At 35.2% G+C, this 16,620-nt stretch overlaps 1 protein-coding gene across 1 annotated transcript; it reads right to left on the bottom strand.

The window, feature by feature from the left end:
- Positions 1-285: 285 nt before the first annotated feature.
- On the bottom strand, positions 286-12,226 carry LOC126354105 (S-phase kinase-associated protein 1). The gene is made up of 4 exons (XM_050003497.1): positions 12,086-12,226; positions 11,872-11,974; positions 6,262-6,470; positions 286-883 (listed from the first exon to the last, which is right to left on the bottom strand). Exons 2-4 carry the CDS (start codon positions 11,972-11,974, stop codon positions 707-709), a joined length of 489 nt encoding a protein of 162 aa, XP_049859454.1. The 5' UTR covers positions 12,086-12,226; the 3' UTR covers positions 286-706.
- Positions 12,227-16,620: the final 4,394 nt, after the last annotated feature.

Raw genomic sequence — 16,620 nt, 5'->3', positions numbered from 1 at the left:
TTAGAGCTAAATACACAAACTTGCCTTTAATGTGCTGCTATTACACAACCCTTAGTAATATTCTCAGATAAGTTTCAAGATGTTGGAATTTTTCCAGAGAGCAACCTGATTAAAACAGATCATTAGATTGTGACAAGCTTAGTCTACACAAACTTTCTAAGATCAACTATTCAACTATACTTTTCAGTTTAAATTAAACTGTGGCAAGCAAGTCCAGATGCACTGTCCTGGTTATTACATTTAAAATAAAATTTGCTCACACCACGTACCAAAGAAAATGCAGAGTTGGTTTTATGTAAGGTTTTATTAAAATGCAGTCTATAACAGATTTCTCTCTAATCTACTTCACAAATGTTTTTCAACTGACAATAAATACTGAGGTCATACACTTAAAGGAACTTTTCTTTTGCAATAACCAAAATAAAGAGGAAAACCCTGGATTTGCATAAGTGTACTTAAATGTACAACTGCCAAAGTCTTTTCTAATTTGCTTTATACATTTGCATCATCACCTTTATATGATGACTTGGCAGCACATCTGTGTTAAGATACACTATGTCATTAACAATAAATGTATGCACGAAGTTTATGTGGTTGAACAATCAGAAGCATATGATTAGGTATAATTAACAGAAGGGAGAAGATGGAGATTACAATTGTGTATACATAAATTCAAATAAAATTTTAAGTGACTTGAGCAATCTTTTTACTTCTCCTCACACCATTCATTTTCTTTGCGGACTTGTTCTTCTTCGCTAGCAGTAAAATCATTCTTTATGTTGAAGGTTTTGCGTATCTCCTCTGGAGTTTTGCCCTTTATCATGTTAGCAACAGTCTTGCATGTGACATCCAGCAAACCCTTTATGTCAAGATAATTTGCTGCCTAGATAAGGTAAAAGAAATTAATGCATTATTACTAGCCAGCACTGTGCACATTTAACAGTAAGGATAAAAGGAGCTGAACAGGAGTTAGTTCTAACTGTTAGTTTATGCTAAGTTATCTTCAAAACCAGCAACTGTTCCTAATTTAGTTCACAGTTCTTTAATGAGGCAGTAAGCAATTTTTTCCTAGAAATGCCTTGTTTTTAAATATTTAAAAAAGTGCATCAAAAATGCATGTTATCAATATTTCTTTATTTTATGAGGAAGTCTAATATAACAGAACATTTATGAACAGCCAAAATAATTTATCAACACCAAGAATTTATAGCAAATTAGTTATACACAAAATAAGTTCTACACAAATTATATGGTAAATGTTACAAAATTGGTGGCTACTCAAGAACCAGCTGTCCAAACCTACACAACACAAGGTCTACTACTAAAATATCTAGTCAAGATGAGCTGTCCTTTGTAACTACACAGCAATGCATGAAAAGCTAAAATACAACCTATTTTTAATTTACATGCAAAATTACGTTGGGGTTAATCCATACCAAACAGTCCAGGACTGGTTTCTCAATCACCCCAGAGAGAAAATTTTTTATAAAGCATTTGAAAACTTAGACCATTTTTTTTTTCAGGCCACAAGCATTTTTTGCTTTTACAATTTTTTCAATTGTTCTGTAGGGGGTTACCTCATACCTTCCAAATGAGAAGCAGTTCTGCACAGTAGACTATAAATTAAAACTATGATCACATAACTGATTGAGCCATTAACAACATATTAGTGGAAAGTATTTACTTTTCTTATAGTATGAATATATAGTGATAAGCACACACGCACACACATTTTAAAAATAGTTTTCGAATTTTTTCATTCTTTGGCCTTCAATATTTTTGTTAGGGAAAGAAAAAAAAATCTACGTACTTTATAGACCTTTCTGATATCAAACTTCAGCACGAATTTAATGTTTTAAATTCGATGGGAAAAAATTGCCAATACGAGTCAAAAATGTGTGCTAACATATTACATCATCTTGTTTGCTTTTATTATGTTGCTCATGGAACAAATTCCTTCACTCAGTCTGGGTATTAACATTATAAAGTTCATCCAGTTGCAGCTTTACATTCCAGGGAAACTCTGCTTCAGCACATTTTTAACATGCACACAGACAGGATCCTTTCCAATTTTTTTTAAAATTAGGTCCTTGGTCCAGGTGGGTGGAAAATTTAACATGCACATCTGTTTTGACAAAGAATGTTAACTTCAGCAATCCACCATTGTTCACAGTACTCACAAGCCACTATGTCCTCGTTTTGAGGTCCGAGTGGTAAAAGCTACACACACTGATTACGTTAACTATCAAGTTAACTATCAGGGATGTTCATGTGAACTTACACTTGAGCAAGCTGTGTGGCTGAGGTATGAAACAATCCAACATCAGGTACCTCTAATATGTAACAAATATTGAATCCTTCCTCAAAGACACCAGCAGAAAGTACTTTTATTCCCTCTATTTTTTAAGCATGTCAATTCCTTTTGTGTGTTCTTTACAGAATTTAAAGATTTCTTGAGGTGTCAAGATCTGGATGTCATAGGTTCGCTGCAGACAGCTTACTTGGTTGTATTCCAAACACCACCACATGCTATGTTTCCAATGCACGATTTAAATGAGTGGCACTCTGTATGAAGTCCACATCTTTTGGTTTGATTTGGCTCACATCACAGAAGTTTTATCAGTTTATGGAAGGGCAGTGCAGTTTTATGTAGTTAATTGCAGTTTAAAAGCATGTACTGTCAGTGTTGTGTTCAAGGTGGTCAGTCACCTATGTAAAACCGTTTATCATAGTAATAATATTGTCAGAAGGAAAGTTGCTACTCGCCACACAGCAGAGGTATGGCGTCACAGATACGCAAAACAAAAAAGACAATGCTATCGGTCATTAAATCCTTCGTCAACAATAGACACATACAGATGCATGCAAACTCACACTCAACTGCAATATCAGGAAACAAACATTAGACTGCCAGAGACTGCTGTCTGTGTATTTTGACGAAGACCTTAATGGACAAAAACTTCAATTACGAGTTTTGTCCATCGGCGACTCAGCATCTCCACTATACGGTTAGTAGCAACTTTCCTCATAATATTTAGACATTCCACCCTGATTTTCCATTGACTATTATAGAACACAAATGGATGCACTATGGCCTGCGTTTACCCAATGGTGCTTTTTTACTTCACCTTGAATGAACAGTTTTCAGCAAAGGCAGCAAGAATTAAGCATTTATCAACAGCCAAAGTTTGGTTTTCGGCTTTCAAAAATTTACCCTGTGCTTTGGCAATAAAATTATGCATTTCAGTTTACACAGTTAGCTACCAACAGCTCAAAAAACTTCTTGTGGTTTTGTTACTTCCATTTGTGTCACCCATTATTTGTATTTTATACGATAAGACGTCAAATCGCAGTTTTCAGATTACTCAAACATTGGAAGTAAAGTTAGTTTGCCTGGACAGTTCTGACATTTTCCCATGATCATGCAACTGGAACTGTCAATATTGACGACCCAAACTTCAGACAGGTTTACAGTCAACTAAGATTGGATCCCATTTATTTTGAAAATTACATTCTGATGATACAAATGCAAATAATATAGGTGCCACATGCCCCTGCAACAAAACACACCATCCTGGTCCCAACTCAAAATTCAACCTTCCAATTTTATTATCAATTTTCTTTTTTTGAAGTCTGTTAATAGTTCATTTAAATCACACAATATTAATCTTTTTGTCTCCGGACCTTATTACTATTTTTTTCGCTGAAACAATCCTTTTGCCAGGCATCAAATGTTATGAAGATTAACAGCCTAATAACTTTTTCGAGTGTTTTTCATTTAATGAAGTTAGAGGCACTTTCTTTTTTTAATAGAGATATCACTCCTTTTACCAACTGCCTTGTTAATTTAAATGTTCGACATTAAATTAATCACTAACTTTGCTCGACTCCAAGGCTTGATCGTAAACTGATAACTTGATCCTCTTTGAAACACAATGTTTCATTTTCAGCTTTTCTATCAAATCATATTTGGGTGAAAAATTTTTTAGAACTATGGTCTGTATCAACTTTTCTTTTGAAACGAAAGTTCCAAATCCTGACTAGTTGCCAGTTTCAATCTTTGCAATCACTGTAAAAGGTCTCTTCACTTTGTTTTCTGATTTTACTAGCAAGTGACGCACCCAGGATTTCATGAACTAAAATCATCATTTTATAGCTTTTGGCAAGTCAAATTCTTATCCGAACTATAACCACCCATTTCTCTGTTAATGGCAAATATCTCAGAAACATGTTTGACAGAACGACTTTCCTGGTATTATATTGATAAAAGGATCATCTTTTTACACTAATCAAAAATTATTTCTCTCAGGCCTTTTGGTATAGGCTGCTTTTTTTTAAAAAAAAAAAAAAAAGAAAGTTCAAGGAAGACAGAGCCAGAAACAGATGAAGTTTCTTTAAGTCCTTTATTTCATGGTACTTTCAAGCAACCTGTGAGTTAACTCTGAAGTAAAACTTTTTCACTGATCATTAATTAATGTCTTCAGGAAACAATTACACTTACAGCAAGCGTCATTAATAATAACAAAAAATAATATTTAACTACACACTTCAAGAGCTCACCTTCAACTGAGCAAGTTAGCAGGTTGGTGAGGGGGGAGGGACAGACTGACAGGCCTGCCTGTTAGCCTGTAGTGCATACTAGCAGATGCTGTCTGCTACCCTGCTTAAACTTTCTGCAGATGATTGTTTTAACAAATAATCCATCACATAATTTACATATGAAATTAAATTTATGTACTTTATTCCAGTAGGATAGACAGTGCAGATATCAAGAAGTGATTTTTGACTCCTTTGTAATTGTTTCCCCAACATACAATTTAATCTCCAAGTTGAAATTCATACTTAAGTTTGATATAAAGTGTATTTTCAGATCCATATCTGTTCCCTTAATGAAGATATTGCAGGCCAAAGAATGAAAAAACCACAAGAATCTTATTCTTGTATTTTTAAGCATAAGCTCACCTCATACTCTATGAAAAAATACCTGTAGCATGTAAAATACAAGCACAAAGTATTAAGATTCAGAAATTACTCCTCTGAAAAAGTACTGTTCAAAAACTGAATTTTTTCAATTTGAAACCAACAACTTTGAGCCATTAAAAATTTAAGGAGCATATTCAGCTAGGAGCTCATGGTTTTACTTTATAGTTTAGGGTATGGTGAACTGAATGCCTCTCATTTGGAAGGTCTAAGACAACCCATTACCAAATAATGTAAGAAACGACATGTACTTTTAAATATGAAATAATGCTCGTTGCCTGAAACAAAAATGGCCATTGTTTCTAAATGGTAAACAACTTTTTAAAAATGTTTTGGCCCATTGAACATTGGGAAATTCACCTAGCAAATATGAAATTTTCTGGTAAGGTCAAGCAACCAACTATTTTTCCAGGGCCACTTGGTATGGAATGAGCCCTTTATTCTTCGCAACTTAATAAGTAATCAATTATAACCATTGCACGTAACAAGGAAGTGAGTTGATAACTAAGTGAGTTATTACATCAGGTCAATTTACATTTATTTAACATGCACACACTGATCGCTGCCCAAGTCCCCACTCAGCTACCTGCATCCTTAACCCTGCCCCCAAACCACCATAGGAAGTGGAAGATAGTTTAACATCCCACAGGCTGTGTGCTGGAATTCAGTCAGTGACTAGTCCAGGCAATCCGTTACCAAGAACAATCCAAGGAAAAGAGACTGCTACGTACTGTAAAGATGACATGTTAAATTGCAGACAGACAAGACTAATTACCAGAATGAGATTTTCACTCTGCAGCGGAGTGTGTGCCAATATGAAACTTCCTGGCAGATTAAAACTATGTGCCAGACCGAGACTAACTCGTGAGCAAGTGTTCTACCACTTGCCTGCTAAAGGCAAAAGGTCCCGAGCTAAAGTCTCAGTCCGGCTCACAGTTTTAATCTGCCAGGAAGTTTCAAGACACCAATTAGTTTTCAACAACAGCCTTCACCAGCAAAGGCAACACACAGACCAGAACACACTAGTCTGAGCTACTGGAAATGCTGTCCATGCCCTCATATGCACACAGTGTTTTCTGACTAAGGGTATGGGTGCCAATGTGTAGCTGCTGGTTGTGCCTGCAACTTAATATGCAATCTCTGTGGTAAACAGAGCCTTCTTTTCTTTAGATTGCTGACATTCCAACCTGCAATTTCAGTTGTCTCATTACAAGCAGTAACATGACCACAATTACACTGCAACAGTTCACAGAAATATGTGCCATTCGACAGTATACATACCAGTATCAATTCAAACAGTGTTCCTTGATCAACTTTCAAGAAATCTGCATCCCATGAACTGATATCATCTGTTCTCTTTTCCTTATTTTCATCATCTTCTGGTGGAGGGGGGTCATCCTTGTGGTAAGTAGCCCACTGAATCACTTTTTTCAAAATTGCAGAGTTCACATTTGGCAGAGGAACAACTTCTTCATCATCTTCATCCATTCCTGTTAAAATTGCAACTGGAGTTGTGAAAACAATCTGCATAATATTACGCAAGTATCAGAAACCTACTTTACGGAGCTCTGAAACGGCAAGACATCCAGTGCTTATTTGAGCACCATCTGGAAACCATTTGATCCGATAATTTGACTTTAGTAACTATAACAGGTGCATAGAAACAACAGGACCCAAATTTATGTTTTCTTTAGTGAAGCTCAAAGAAAGATGTCAACAATACTGAAATTGAACAATTTTTAGGATTTTTCTTATGGATGTCAATAAATGTAAAACTGAGGGTTCCAAATTATTGGTAAAAAATATGCTCTATCACAACAATGCAAAAAATGCTATGTCACGCAATCATTTTGAACTGCTTTTATGTATGTGGCATTTTTCTGCTAACCAGCACCCACTGTGAAAACGCTTATTCAAAATTCAACCTCTTATCACTAAATTACTGCAGATATTTTAAAGTGCAGTTGTGCCGGAGAAAGAAGTTTGCTTTGACGAGACACTTGAGCCATTGAGGAAGACAGTTTCATTCAGTGTAAAGAGAATAAGCACCATAAATTTGGAATTAAATTGTTCAAACTTTGTCAAAAGGGTCGTTAGACCTGGAACATGAAAGTTTACTGTGGGAAGAATGCAAATCCTGGTTTTCCTCTTGCCACATCTGTGGTTATGAGCCTTACAAGTGGATTACTAAATGATGGCAGAATCATATATACAAACATTTTTTTTCCACACACACAAGTGTACATCTAGCACACCAGCTTCTTGAACACTTAACACATTTAGTTGGTACTCTAAGATTATACATTAAACTGAATCCACAAGGTGTTGTACAGGCAAAACTGAGGAAGGGGGAGCACAAAATGAAGGAAGTACCACAGGCGTAGTAGTAATGAAATGGAAAGATAAGGAGGATTTTCTGATGCTGAGTACTGTCCATGGAGAAGAAGCAGCAGAAGTTCAAACCAGGAAGGGCACGAATAAAAAAACCATCATTGATAACCGACTATAATCAAAGTTTTTTTTATAGATCTTTCTGACCAAATGAGGTCTTACGCTCACTGTCTAAGGCGGGGTGTGAAATGGTACAGGAGGCCTGCAACTGAATTGTTGACAGGGTGAACACTGGTAAATGCTCATGTGATTTACCGACACAACAAGACCTGAATAACAGAATTCAAAGAGGAAGTGACTTTAGACTACTGCATACAGAAGATACCGATGAGCCTGAGACGTCTCTCACCAAAGCCTCCGCGTAACCTGTGGATTGTGCACTGGTGAACATGGGAGCAGCCAGACGTAGGTATACAGAGTGCTACTAAAAAATGAGTTTTGACGAGAGCAATATGTCAAGAAATTGAAACGAACTGCATAAAGCACCATGCATGCAATAAATAATAAAAAGCTGTAAAGTCTAATATGACTTAGCCATGTGAGATATATAACTCACAAATTCAAATGTCAGTAACTACTCTCGAGCTCTTGAAAACTGTACGCCACAAACATGATTTGTTACTGGGGCCATAACCTATTGTAACACCGAGTCACAGCACGTTCCTGCTAGTTACAACTGCACCATGGAGCTTTAAATGGAAAAATGTCCGTGAGTTGTATTTACATCATGTGGCCCGAAGGTAACACTTCCTGCGAGTTATATTTCACTCAGGTGGTAGTCAATGTGTCAAGTAGTAACACTATCATGACGATAAAAAAAAAAGTGTCCATATTTTTTTTTTTAGAGTAAACTGGAAAAACTTTTGCGAAGCCGTGTCATAGAACAACTTAGTTCTTCAGACACATTTGCACAATTATTCGGAAGAGAAATCAGTATGTTGACACTATGCACATTCTCGTTCAATAATGTCATGTATAATTATTATCTCGTGACTATCTTTAAAGAAATAGAATTTTTGTCAAGAATATTCTTTGAGACTAATTAGTGCTCACCCACAGTCTTCCTGTACATAACTAAATAGTTGAGCAGTCCGACTATTGCTTCACATTATATTTGTCCCCTCAAGATGTTTGTTGTATGTTAACTGCCACAGTTCGAAAGGAACAATGATATACATTATTAAAATACCAGAAGGAGAAATGTTCATTACTCCACATTATGGTTGTCTTTAGCACACACAATGCAGCAAGTACAATTTTTGTATCGCATACCCAGTGATATAATGGCTGAGACAGCAAAGCAAAATTTGAAAACGTAAAGTTCTGTCTTGACAATTATTCTGTTGAATGATTTCTCAATTACTGTAATGTGTAACAGGCAGCAGGTAAGAATTACTAACTTACATTTGCATATTTTAAAAATTACTTAATGTCCAGCATGCAGCCATATTAATGAACTAATTAATTTGTTGTGTGAATGGGAAGTGACTTATTACAATTTATCATGCAATACTTTCTCTGGACTAGGAAATTTAGTAAAGAATACTCTGATGACTAAGGCCTACCCACAACTGCAACAAAATTACAAAAAAATTAAATAATGGAAATATAATCCATTTGCTTTAGGCCCGCATACCCAAAGCGGTCTCACGTAAGGTCCAATATTACAATAATTTAAGAAAACTGTGGCAGTAAATGCTATCAAGGGTGTAGGTAAGACACATTTGACCAGATGAGTAGATCAAAATGTAAAATACTGTAATTTATCACAGCAAATACAGTCCTTTTTAAGAGGAAGGAAATTCCTTTGAACGAATTGATCTTTCACCTTCTGTCTTCGCTCTTACTTGCCTTAAATACGTTGAAAAAATTTCATAGGAACAAAACCTTTTATTTGGATTAATAAAACTGATTGTGTATTTTGTTTTGGGTTGGAAGGTTACCAAAAAGGAAATTCTTTCTAAAAGACTCAAGAAGTTTAACTTGTCTTGCAGCATTTCATTTAATTCATTTTTGCGTATTTTCTTTAAAAATGTATGTCTTTTCTACTCAAAGGTTTCCTACTCAAGTCTCTCTGGAGTCCCAGCTGATATGTGCTGCTTCCACGTCATTCCTTCAATTTTCCTGTACCAGTTTCACATCAAGATGTCAACTTAAACACCCTGACATTTGTAATTTTATTCTGCGAGAAAAGATTTGCATAAATTAACAAAATTTTAGGATACTGCTTTATTAGAATCTTATTTTAACAGCTACTATTTCCAGCTTTATGCCAGCTAACAAAACCTGCAATCCAAACTCCAACTATTATACCTACATAAATTACATTGCTGGAGTCCAGGTATTTCACTTATACAAAAATGAAAGTTATTACAATTTTAAGTCAGCCCATTAGAAATAGTTTTCATGTAATAAAACTCTGAAGTTAACATTTTTCATCTGCAGTGAAACCTTGAGGTTGTATATTGTGAACGCAGCAGCTGCAGCTTAATATAGCTTTGTTATAAACAGCATGCTAGAAGACATGTAATGATGTACAGCTTTCACTGCCTCTGCAATTTATTCCCGAATTCTAATTTAGTATGCTACTTCCTGTAAGCTCACACCACATTAGCCAACTCAATTTGGTTTCCACCTGCCATCCTGTACAGTAACATTAATGGTCGAATTATGTAGCTGGGCTCGCAGGTGAGGCAGCAATTTTTACTAGTATTTAACTACACTTTCACTGACTAATTGGAACCTGCCCTACGCACTAGCATTAAGACAAACACGCTTAGAGGGAGGGGGGAATGGAGAAATCCAGGATAGGAAAAACCATCACTCAACGATAACAACCCACACAGCCACTGTCTCCTAACCGTAATGCCTTAAGTGCCACACTGGCATAATTTACATGTGGTTTACATGTCCCATCAACCAACGGAACCTAAAACACTGGCTGCAGTACAGATTAGTTTCACCACTTTACACATCAATGTGAAACAAGTACTGGCAGTCTTCTGTTCAATCTTTGTTTGCAAACTTATGCAGCCACATCACTCAATCAGGAGGCTCAATTAACATTTAAAAATTAAAAGAAGATCTTGCAACAAATTAAAAATCCTAAATATTATAAAGTTTACAACAATACTGACCACATCATGGATACCATTTGCCTATGTGACCCAAGCAGTGCAGATGGTAGCTTAGGGGCTTAGGTACTATCAGAAATTTGTCAGTGGACGCTCCCCTCCCCCACACAAAAAAAAAAAAAAAAAAATTAAAATTAAAAAATGTAGACCCCATATTTTATTTAGAGCTACATTTGCTCTGTTACTGTATTACTGCTACTCTAAAGTGAATGAAAAACACTTAACTTGCAATGGAAACTTCGTAACTATTGCCAGATTCCTACACATTATCGCCACAAAAGTTTCTCACAGAACCCGTCTCACTACAATCTTGACAATACTAACAAGCAGTATCTTAATTACCATGCAATAATAAGGTTCCCAAATGTCTCAATATAATAAATTGATAGCTATTATTTTAATTTAACAATTGACATTTATATTATATTTAAGAAATTTAACAATAACCTGGAACATTTTCAGCTCTGGCATACCCTAATTCTGAATGGGTCGAATGATGTAGTCTGAACTCCAGATCGCAACCTTTTTCCTGTCCTAACCCCATGACAATAAGGCATCTGTAGCACACCAATTACGGTGCTGTACACTGGAGTATAACGGCGGGGAAAAAAGAGAAGCCGAATCAAAGCGATGAATGAACTACGCGACGGAGTGCTCTACGTCAACATATTCTTAAATCAAGAACAGAACTCAATAAATTTAAAGTATATGCATAGATCAGTCCTCATTCACGAATATCAATTACATCATCAAATCTCTAAACCGCTGTAACTATAATTCGAAATAACGGCGTAGGCGGAAGACAGTGCTAACCTTCGACTTAGCAAGAATTAGTCTTCCGCCGATCGTTTCCATTGCACACTTAATACGGTTGCATTAGCAATGAAGACTATAGATTAAACCGTAACGCTGAGATTTATCTTGAAGAATTGGATAGAGTTATACAGGGTGGCGCAATCCGATCACACAGTATAGCGTCAGCCTTACTATTAATCGAGAGGTGATTTAGAGCCATCCAGGGACATGGTGGCTTAACATGAGAATGAAGTACAACCGGATTCCACAATACACTGATACTGGGCGTGAAAAACTTGTCACTAGCTCATGTTTAAAGCAGTAAGCTACAATTCAAGGCCATTATAGTTTGCAGGACGCTCACTAGCTGTCTTGATCTGTCATCGACTCACAACTTTCTACACTTATACTGTAACTATTTCAAAACTAACTGCTACGCGTTACGGATTTATTTTTCCTCTGTCAATTTACTATTATTTAATACTGTCGGTAAGTTCACAATGACATTAAGCGGACATTTTTGGTATGGCAAGCGCGTACGTTAATAGACGAAGTAACTATTTCTACTTACCAAGATCTTCCAACATAGTTTTAATTGTCACTGAACACTTCGCTATTTCAACGTCAACCTCAAAAACTTCGCCATCAGAGCTTTGCAGTTTTATATTCGGCATCTGAAATTAAATTATTCCGTTGAGGAATGCTACAACATTAACTAAATATCTACTGGCGACAGAATAAAATAGTTTCTAAATAATAACAACACAATATAATGAAATACATACTTCGAAAAAGAAACGATTATTTGCTCCTAAACAAGAAAACACGGCACAACTCCGCCTTAGCTGGAACTATTTCCTCCCTAACAAAAGGTACCACAGAGTTATATAGATTCATCCGCGATCAGAGACATTTAAACGAACAAACTGTTGCATGGATATTAGAAATAGTATCGATATAATAATTGTCCTAACGTTGTAATTTTAGACCAAATGCTTCACAACCGGGAAATATTATTGTTTTCAGCGTAGTGAAAAAGTTTCTTCTCCATATATCTTGTGAATTTTTGAACGAAGATTTTTGGTTGACATACAGTTTCTTGCTATCTCTTAAGCGATCCATATTTATTACTATTTTCGTTTAAGATCTAGTAGTAAAATATTGTTTACAGAGTATTCGACTGAAAGTCACTTATCTGCATTTGTATTATACATGATATCATAATGCTTCGCGACTTTGTAATGAGTTTAAGTGATTAGTAGTTTTAGGAATATAGGCTACTTTTACGTTTCGTAAGACATGAGTTAGAAAGAAATTTGACAATGAACTGATCTATCTAATTCCTAAATACACTGTGACTCCAACACTATACTTCAGTTTGGTTCTTACGCCAGACAAGATGTTCATAAAAGTTATCTTCCTGTGATCAGTTAATTCTGTCAGTGTTTCGTAATGAATAACAAAAACTTTATGAACAATGCTCAGATCTTATGTTTCTCAGAACACCATATTATAGAAGGAATTGAAATGTTACATATAGACTGTTATAGCCTTGCCACCTACTACTGTAGAGATAGCATGAGAAAAGGTGGAGTAGTAATTTTGATTAAGAATAATTTAACTTTTAGACCTTTAGATGTAAGGAAATATTGCAGTGACCAACAGTTTGAAGTGTGTGCAATAGAAGTGACATTAAACAGTTCCAAATTAATAGTAGTTACAGTGTACAGGGCACCAGAAACCAATTTCACAGTCTTTATTGTTCAGTTAGAATTGTTACTATCAACCTTATTTTCTAAAAATAATGACATTATCTTACTTGGGGACTTTAATGTCAACTTCGAAATGGAATGCAACAACAAAGTAGAGCTCCAGAATTTGCTGAGTTCCTACAATCTTACATCAGTGGTTGACTTTCCTACTAGGATCACACCTGACTGTCAATCTCTGATAGACAATATATTTTTAGATGTAAATTTATACCAGAACTTCACTGTCACTGCAATAGTAAATGGCATATCAGACCATGATGGACAGCTCCTCACTCTACATGACTACAGACCTGTCAAGAAAGCAGTCCCGTCCTGGAAGGCAATCAGACTTATGAACAAAGAGACCCTGGAATTTTTTAACCATAAGCTGCAGCATGAAGATTGGAATTCAGTTCGCAGAGTAGATGATGTTGATACAAAGTTCAACATATTCATAAATGAATTCCTATCCCACTTTGAAGAAGCTTTTCCTAAAAAGTTTGTTAGGAACAATATTTCCTCGTCCTTAAAGAAGCCATGGATCACAAAGGGTATTCGAGTGTCATGTAAATATAAGAGAGAACTTTATGTTGCAACCAGAGGGTCAAGGGACAGAGAATTAATCAGCCATTATAACATGTATTGTAAAATCCTAAAGAAAGTTATTCAGACATCAAAAGCACTGTATTATGTAAAAGAAATTGATAACTCCAATAATAAAATGAAGACTGTCTGGCAAATAGTTAACAAGGAGACAGGGAACAATAAAAAAAGAGCTATAGAAAACTTCATAATCAAACATGAAGGGAATCTTGTGCAAAATCCTGAGATCATAGCTGAAATCTTTAATAAACACTTCCTGTCAGTGTCTGAGCAAATAGGCTGCAAGGGTTCTGTGAATGATGCCCTGACCTTTTTGCGAAATGCTTTCCCTAACAAAATCATCCAAATGCATATTAGACCTGTTACAGTATCAGAAATTGAAAGAACAATTGCCTCCATGAAAACCAAGAACTCCTGTGGAGTAGACAATATTTCTAGTAAATTGTTAAAGCAGTGTTGTACTTCTGTAAGCAATATACTGTGTCATATTTTCAATGCCTCTTTGCAGCAAGGAATTCTTCCTGATAGACTAAAGTATGCTATCGTGAAGCCTCTCTTTAAGAAAGGGGAGAAAACTGATGTTAAAAATTTCAGACCAATATCTCTCCTGACTGTGTTTTCAAAGGTACTAGAAAAGCTCATGTATTCTAGAATTTTAGAACACCTACATAAATTCAATATTCTCAGCAAACATCAGTTTGGTTTCCGGAAAGGTCTGTCAACTGAACAAGTAATATATGCTTTTATAGATAAGGTTTTGGAATCTCTAAATGAGAAAATGGTGACAACAGGGTTATTTTGTGATTTATGTAAAGCCTTTGACATTGTGAACCACCAAATACTGTTACTGAGGGCAGACCATCTAGGAATAAATGGTGTAGCAAATAACTGGCTTCAGTCATACCTGACAGAGAGGAAACAGAAAGTAGTCTTAGATAAGTCAGACAATTTGTGTGGTGGAATGATTTCATCGGAATGGAGAGACATAAATTGTGGAGTTCCACAGGGCTCTATTCTTGGTCCTTTACTGTTCCTGTTATTTATAAATGATTTACCTTATTCTTCAATGATTCAGTGCAATTTTACCATCTTTGCAGATGATACTAACATAATGGTTAATGGTCTTAAATGTGAAAATGTTCAAGAGTCTGTTAATACTATTCTTATAGATTTTATGAAATGGTTTACTGCAAATTCAGTTCACCCCAACTGCCAAAACTGAGGAAGAAATGACTGTTAAATCTGCCACACAGGTCATAGAAAGAGTGGAAGTAACAAAGTTTCTAGGCGTGAAGATTGACTGTAGAGTAAACTGGTCCCATCACATTTTAGATCTTTACAAGAGACTCAGCTCTTCAGTTTTTGCAATGCGAATCATCTCTGGCAGTGCAAACTTAAGCATTAAAAAAGCTGCATACTATGGTTACTTCCATTCTTTGATGGCATATGGAATTATTTTCTGGGGAAATCAACCTCTTGCAAAGAAAATATTCATTGCTCAGAAGCGTGTTGTAAGAGTGATGTCTGTTGTAGATCCTAGATGCAGCTGCAGAAGCCTATTCCGGAATCTGGGAATTCTTACAACTACTTCTCAATATATATACTCACTTATGTGTTTCATAAGTAAAAACACTGATTTATACAAATGTAACAGTGAATACCATCAGTATAACACAAGGAGGAAACATGATTTCCACACTGAAGATTGTGCAGAAGGGTGTACAGTCCTCTGGTATAAAGATATTTAATGCTCTTCCTCCAGAAATCAAATGTGAAATTGCCAACAAATCTACATTTAAAGAGCTTCTGAGGCAATTTCTTTTAGCCATGTCATTTTACAGTTTGGAAGAGTTTATGAAACACAGTGAGAAACGGCCTTAAAATAAGATGTATTATCATATAAATTGAACATTAAGCTGAACATTCTTGTCACATATGTAACTCTTTTAGTGTTAACTGCTTATATTTAACAGTCTGGGTTATATGACCTTTTCAGGTTTAATTCACTTTGTTTTATACCTGTAATCTGTAGGTCTAAGGATTCTCATTCCATTATATTGTGTTATGGATCATTGTAGTGGTTAAGTAACTTTATATTCTTTACCTGTAAACATAGTGTACAAGTACTTGTCATTGACAATGTAAAAATTGACACACACTACATCCATGTGAAATTGTCACAGTTGGATCCATGGTGTAAGAAATAAATAAATAAATAAAAAAATAAGTGTATTAGTGGTTATTCCAGTTCATATAACAAAAGATTTCATTTTTGTAGTGGTGTTATACATAAAAAGTGAAAAGTAAGATGGGAACTCACATACTTGGGCTTAAATTTGTCGACGACAAACACAGGAAAATCATCATCAGAATTTATTTTTTTGCGTTTCCGTTTCGTTTAAAACAATAAATGTCACAATACTTAGAGCTTATATGTAGCAAATACCTGAGGTTAGATATCCAATAAATGTTAATGTTGTATTCTGTATTAGAAATCACAGACATTTTAAGCATATCCAAAAATGTTTACTCTTTGTTGGCCATTCAGCTCCAGCAGATGCAATACGCTCCATCAGTACATTTTATGTTATAAATTTTACAACAATACATTTTAAAGTGGCATCTTCACACTGCGTATTTATAAAATTCTTCTAATTAATATATTGGGTTAGTTAACAAGAATATGTGCAGCTTTTCATTAAATAATTTTATTGGCATACTTAAGGCGTATTTAACAAATTTGTTATATGTTTTAACCGCCATGTACACATGACTGTTATTAAGCTCTTGCTGATCTGTTTTGTGGTAAGATCAGAGAATTACAGATTCTTGTAGTATAATCATGTCTTTGAATTGATGCAGTTAAATAAAGTAGTTCAGTAAGTATGCAGTTAATACTATCAATAATATTTAAATTAATATATATATATATATATATATATATATATATATATATATATATATAT

Source organism: Schistocerca gregaria, chromosome 3 (genome assembly GCF_023897955.1).
Source record: "Schistocerca gregaria isolate iqSchGreg1 chromosome 3, iqSchGreg1.2, whole genome shotgun sequence".
In the NCBI taxonomy this organism is placed as follows: domain Eukaryota; kingdom Metazoa; phylum Arthropoda; class Insecta; order Orthoptera; family Acrididae; genus Schistocerca; species Schistocerca gregaria.
Note: the sequence above shows the minus strand (reverse complement) of the source record. Positions and strands in the feature narration are given on the sequence as shown.

Excerpts from the sequence above, each read along its gene's own strand:
- LOC126354105 (XM_050003497.1), bottom strand. The coding sequence starts at position 11,974 with ATGCCGAATATAAAACTGCAAAGCTCTGATGGCGAAGTTTTTGAGGTT. Across the intron at positions 6,471-11,871 it reads AACTATGTTGGAAGATCTTG|GAATGGATGAAGATGATGAA; the intron begins GTAAGTAGAAAT and ends CAATTTTAACAG. Across the intron at positions 884-6,261 it reads CACTGTTTGAATTGATACTG|GCAGCAAATTATCTTGACAT; the intron begins GTATGTATACTG and ends TACCTTATCTAG.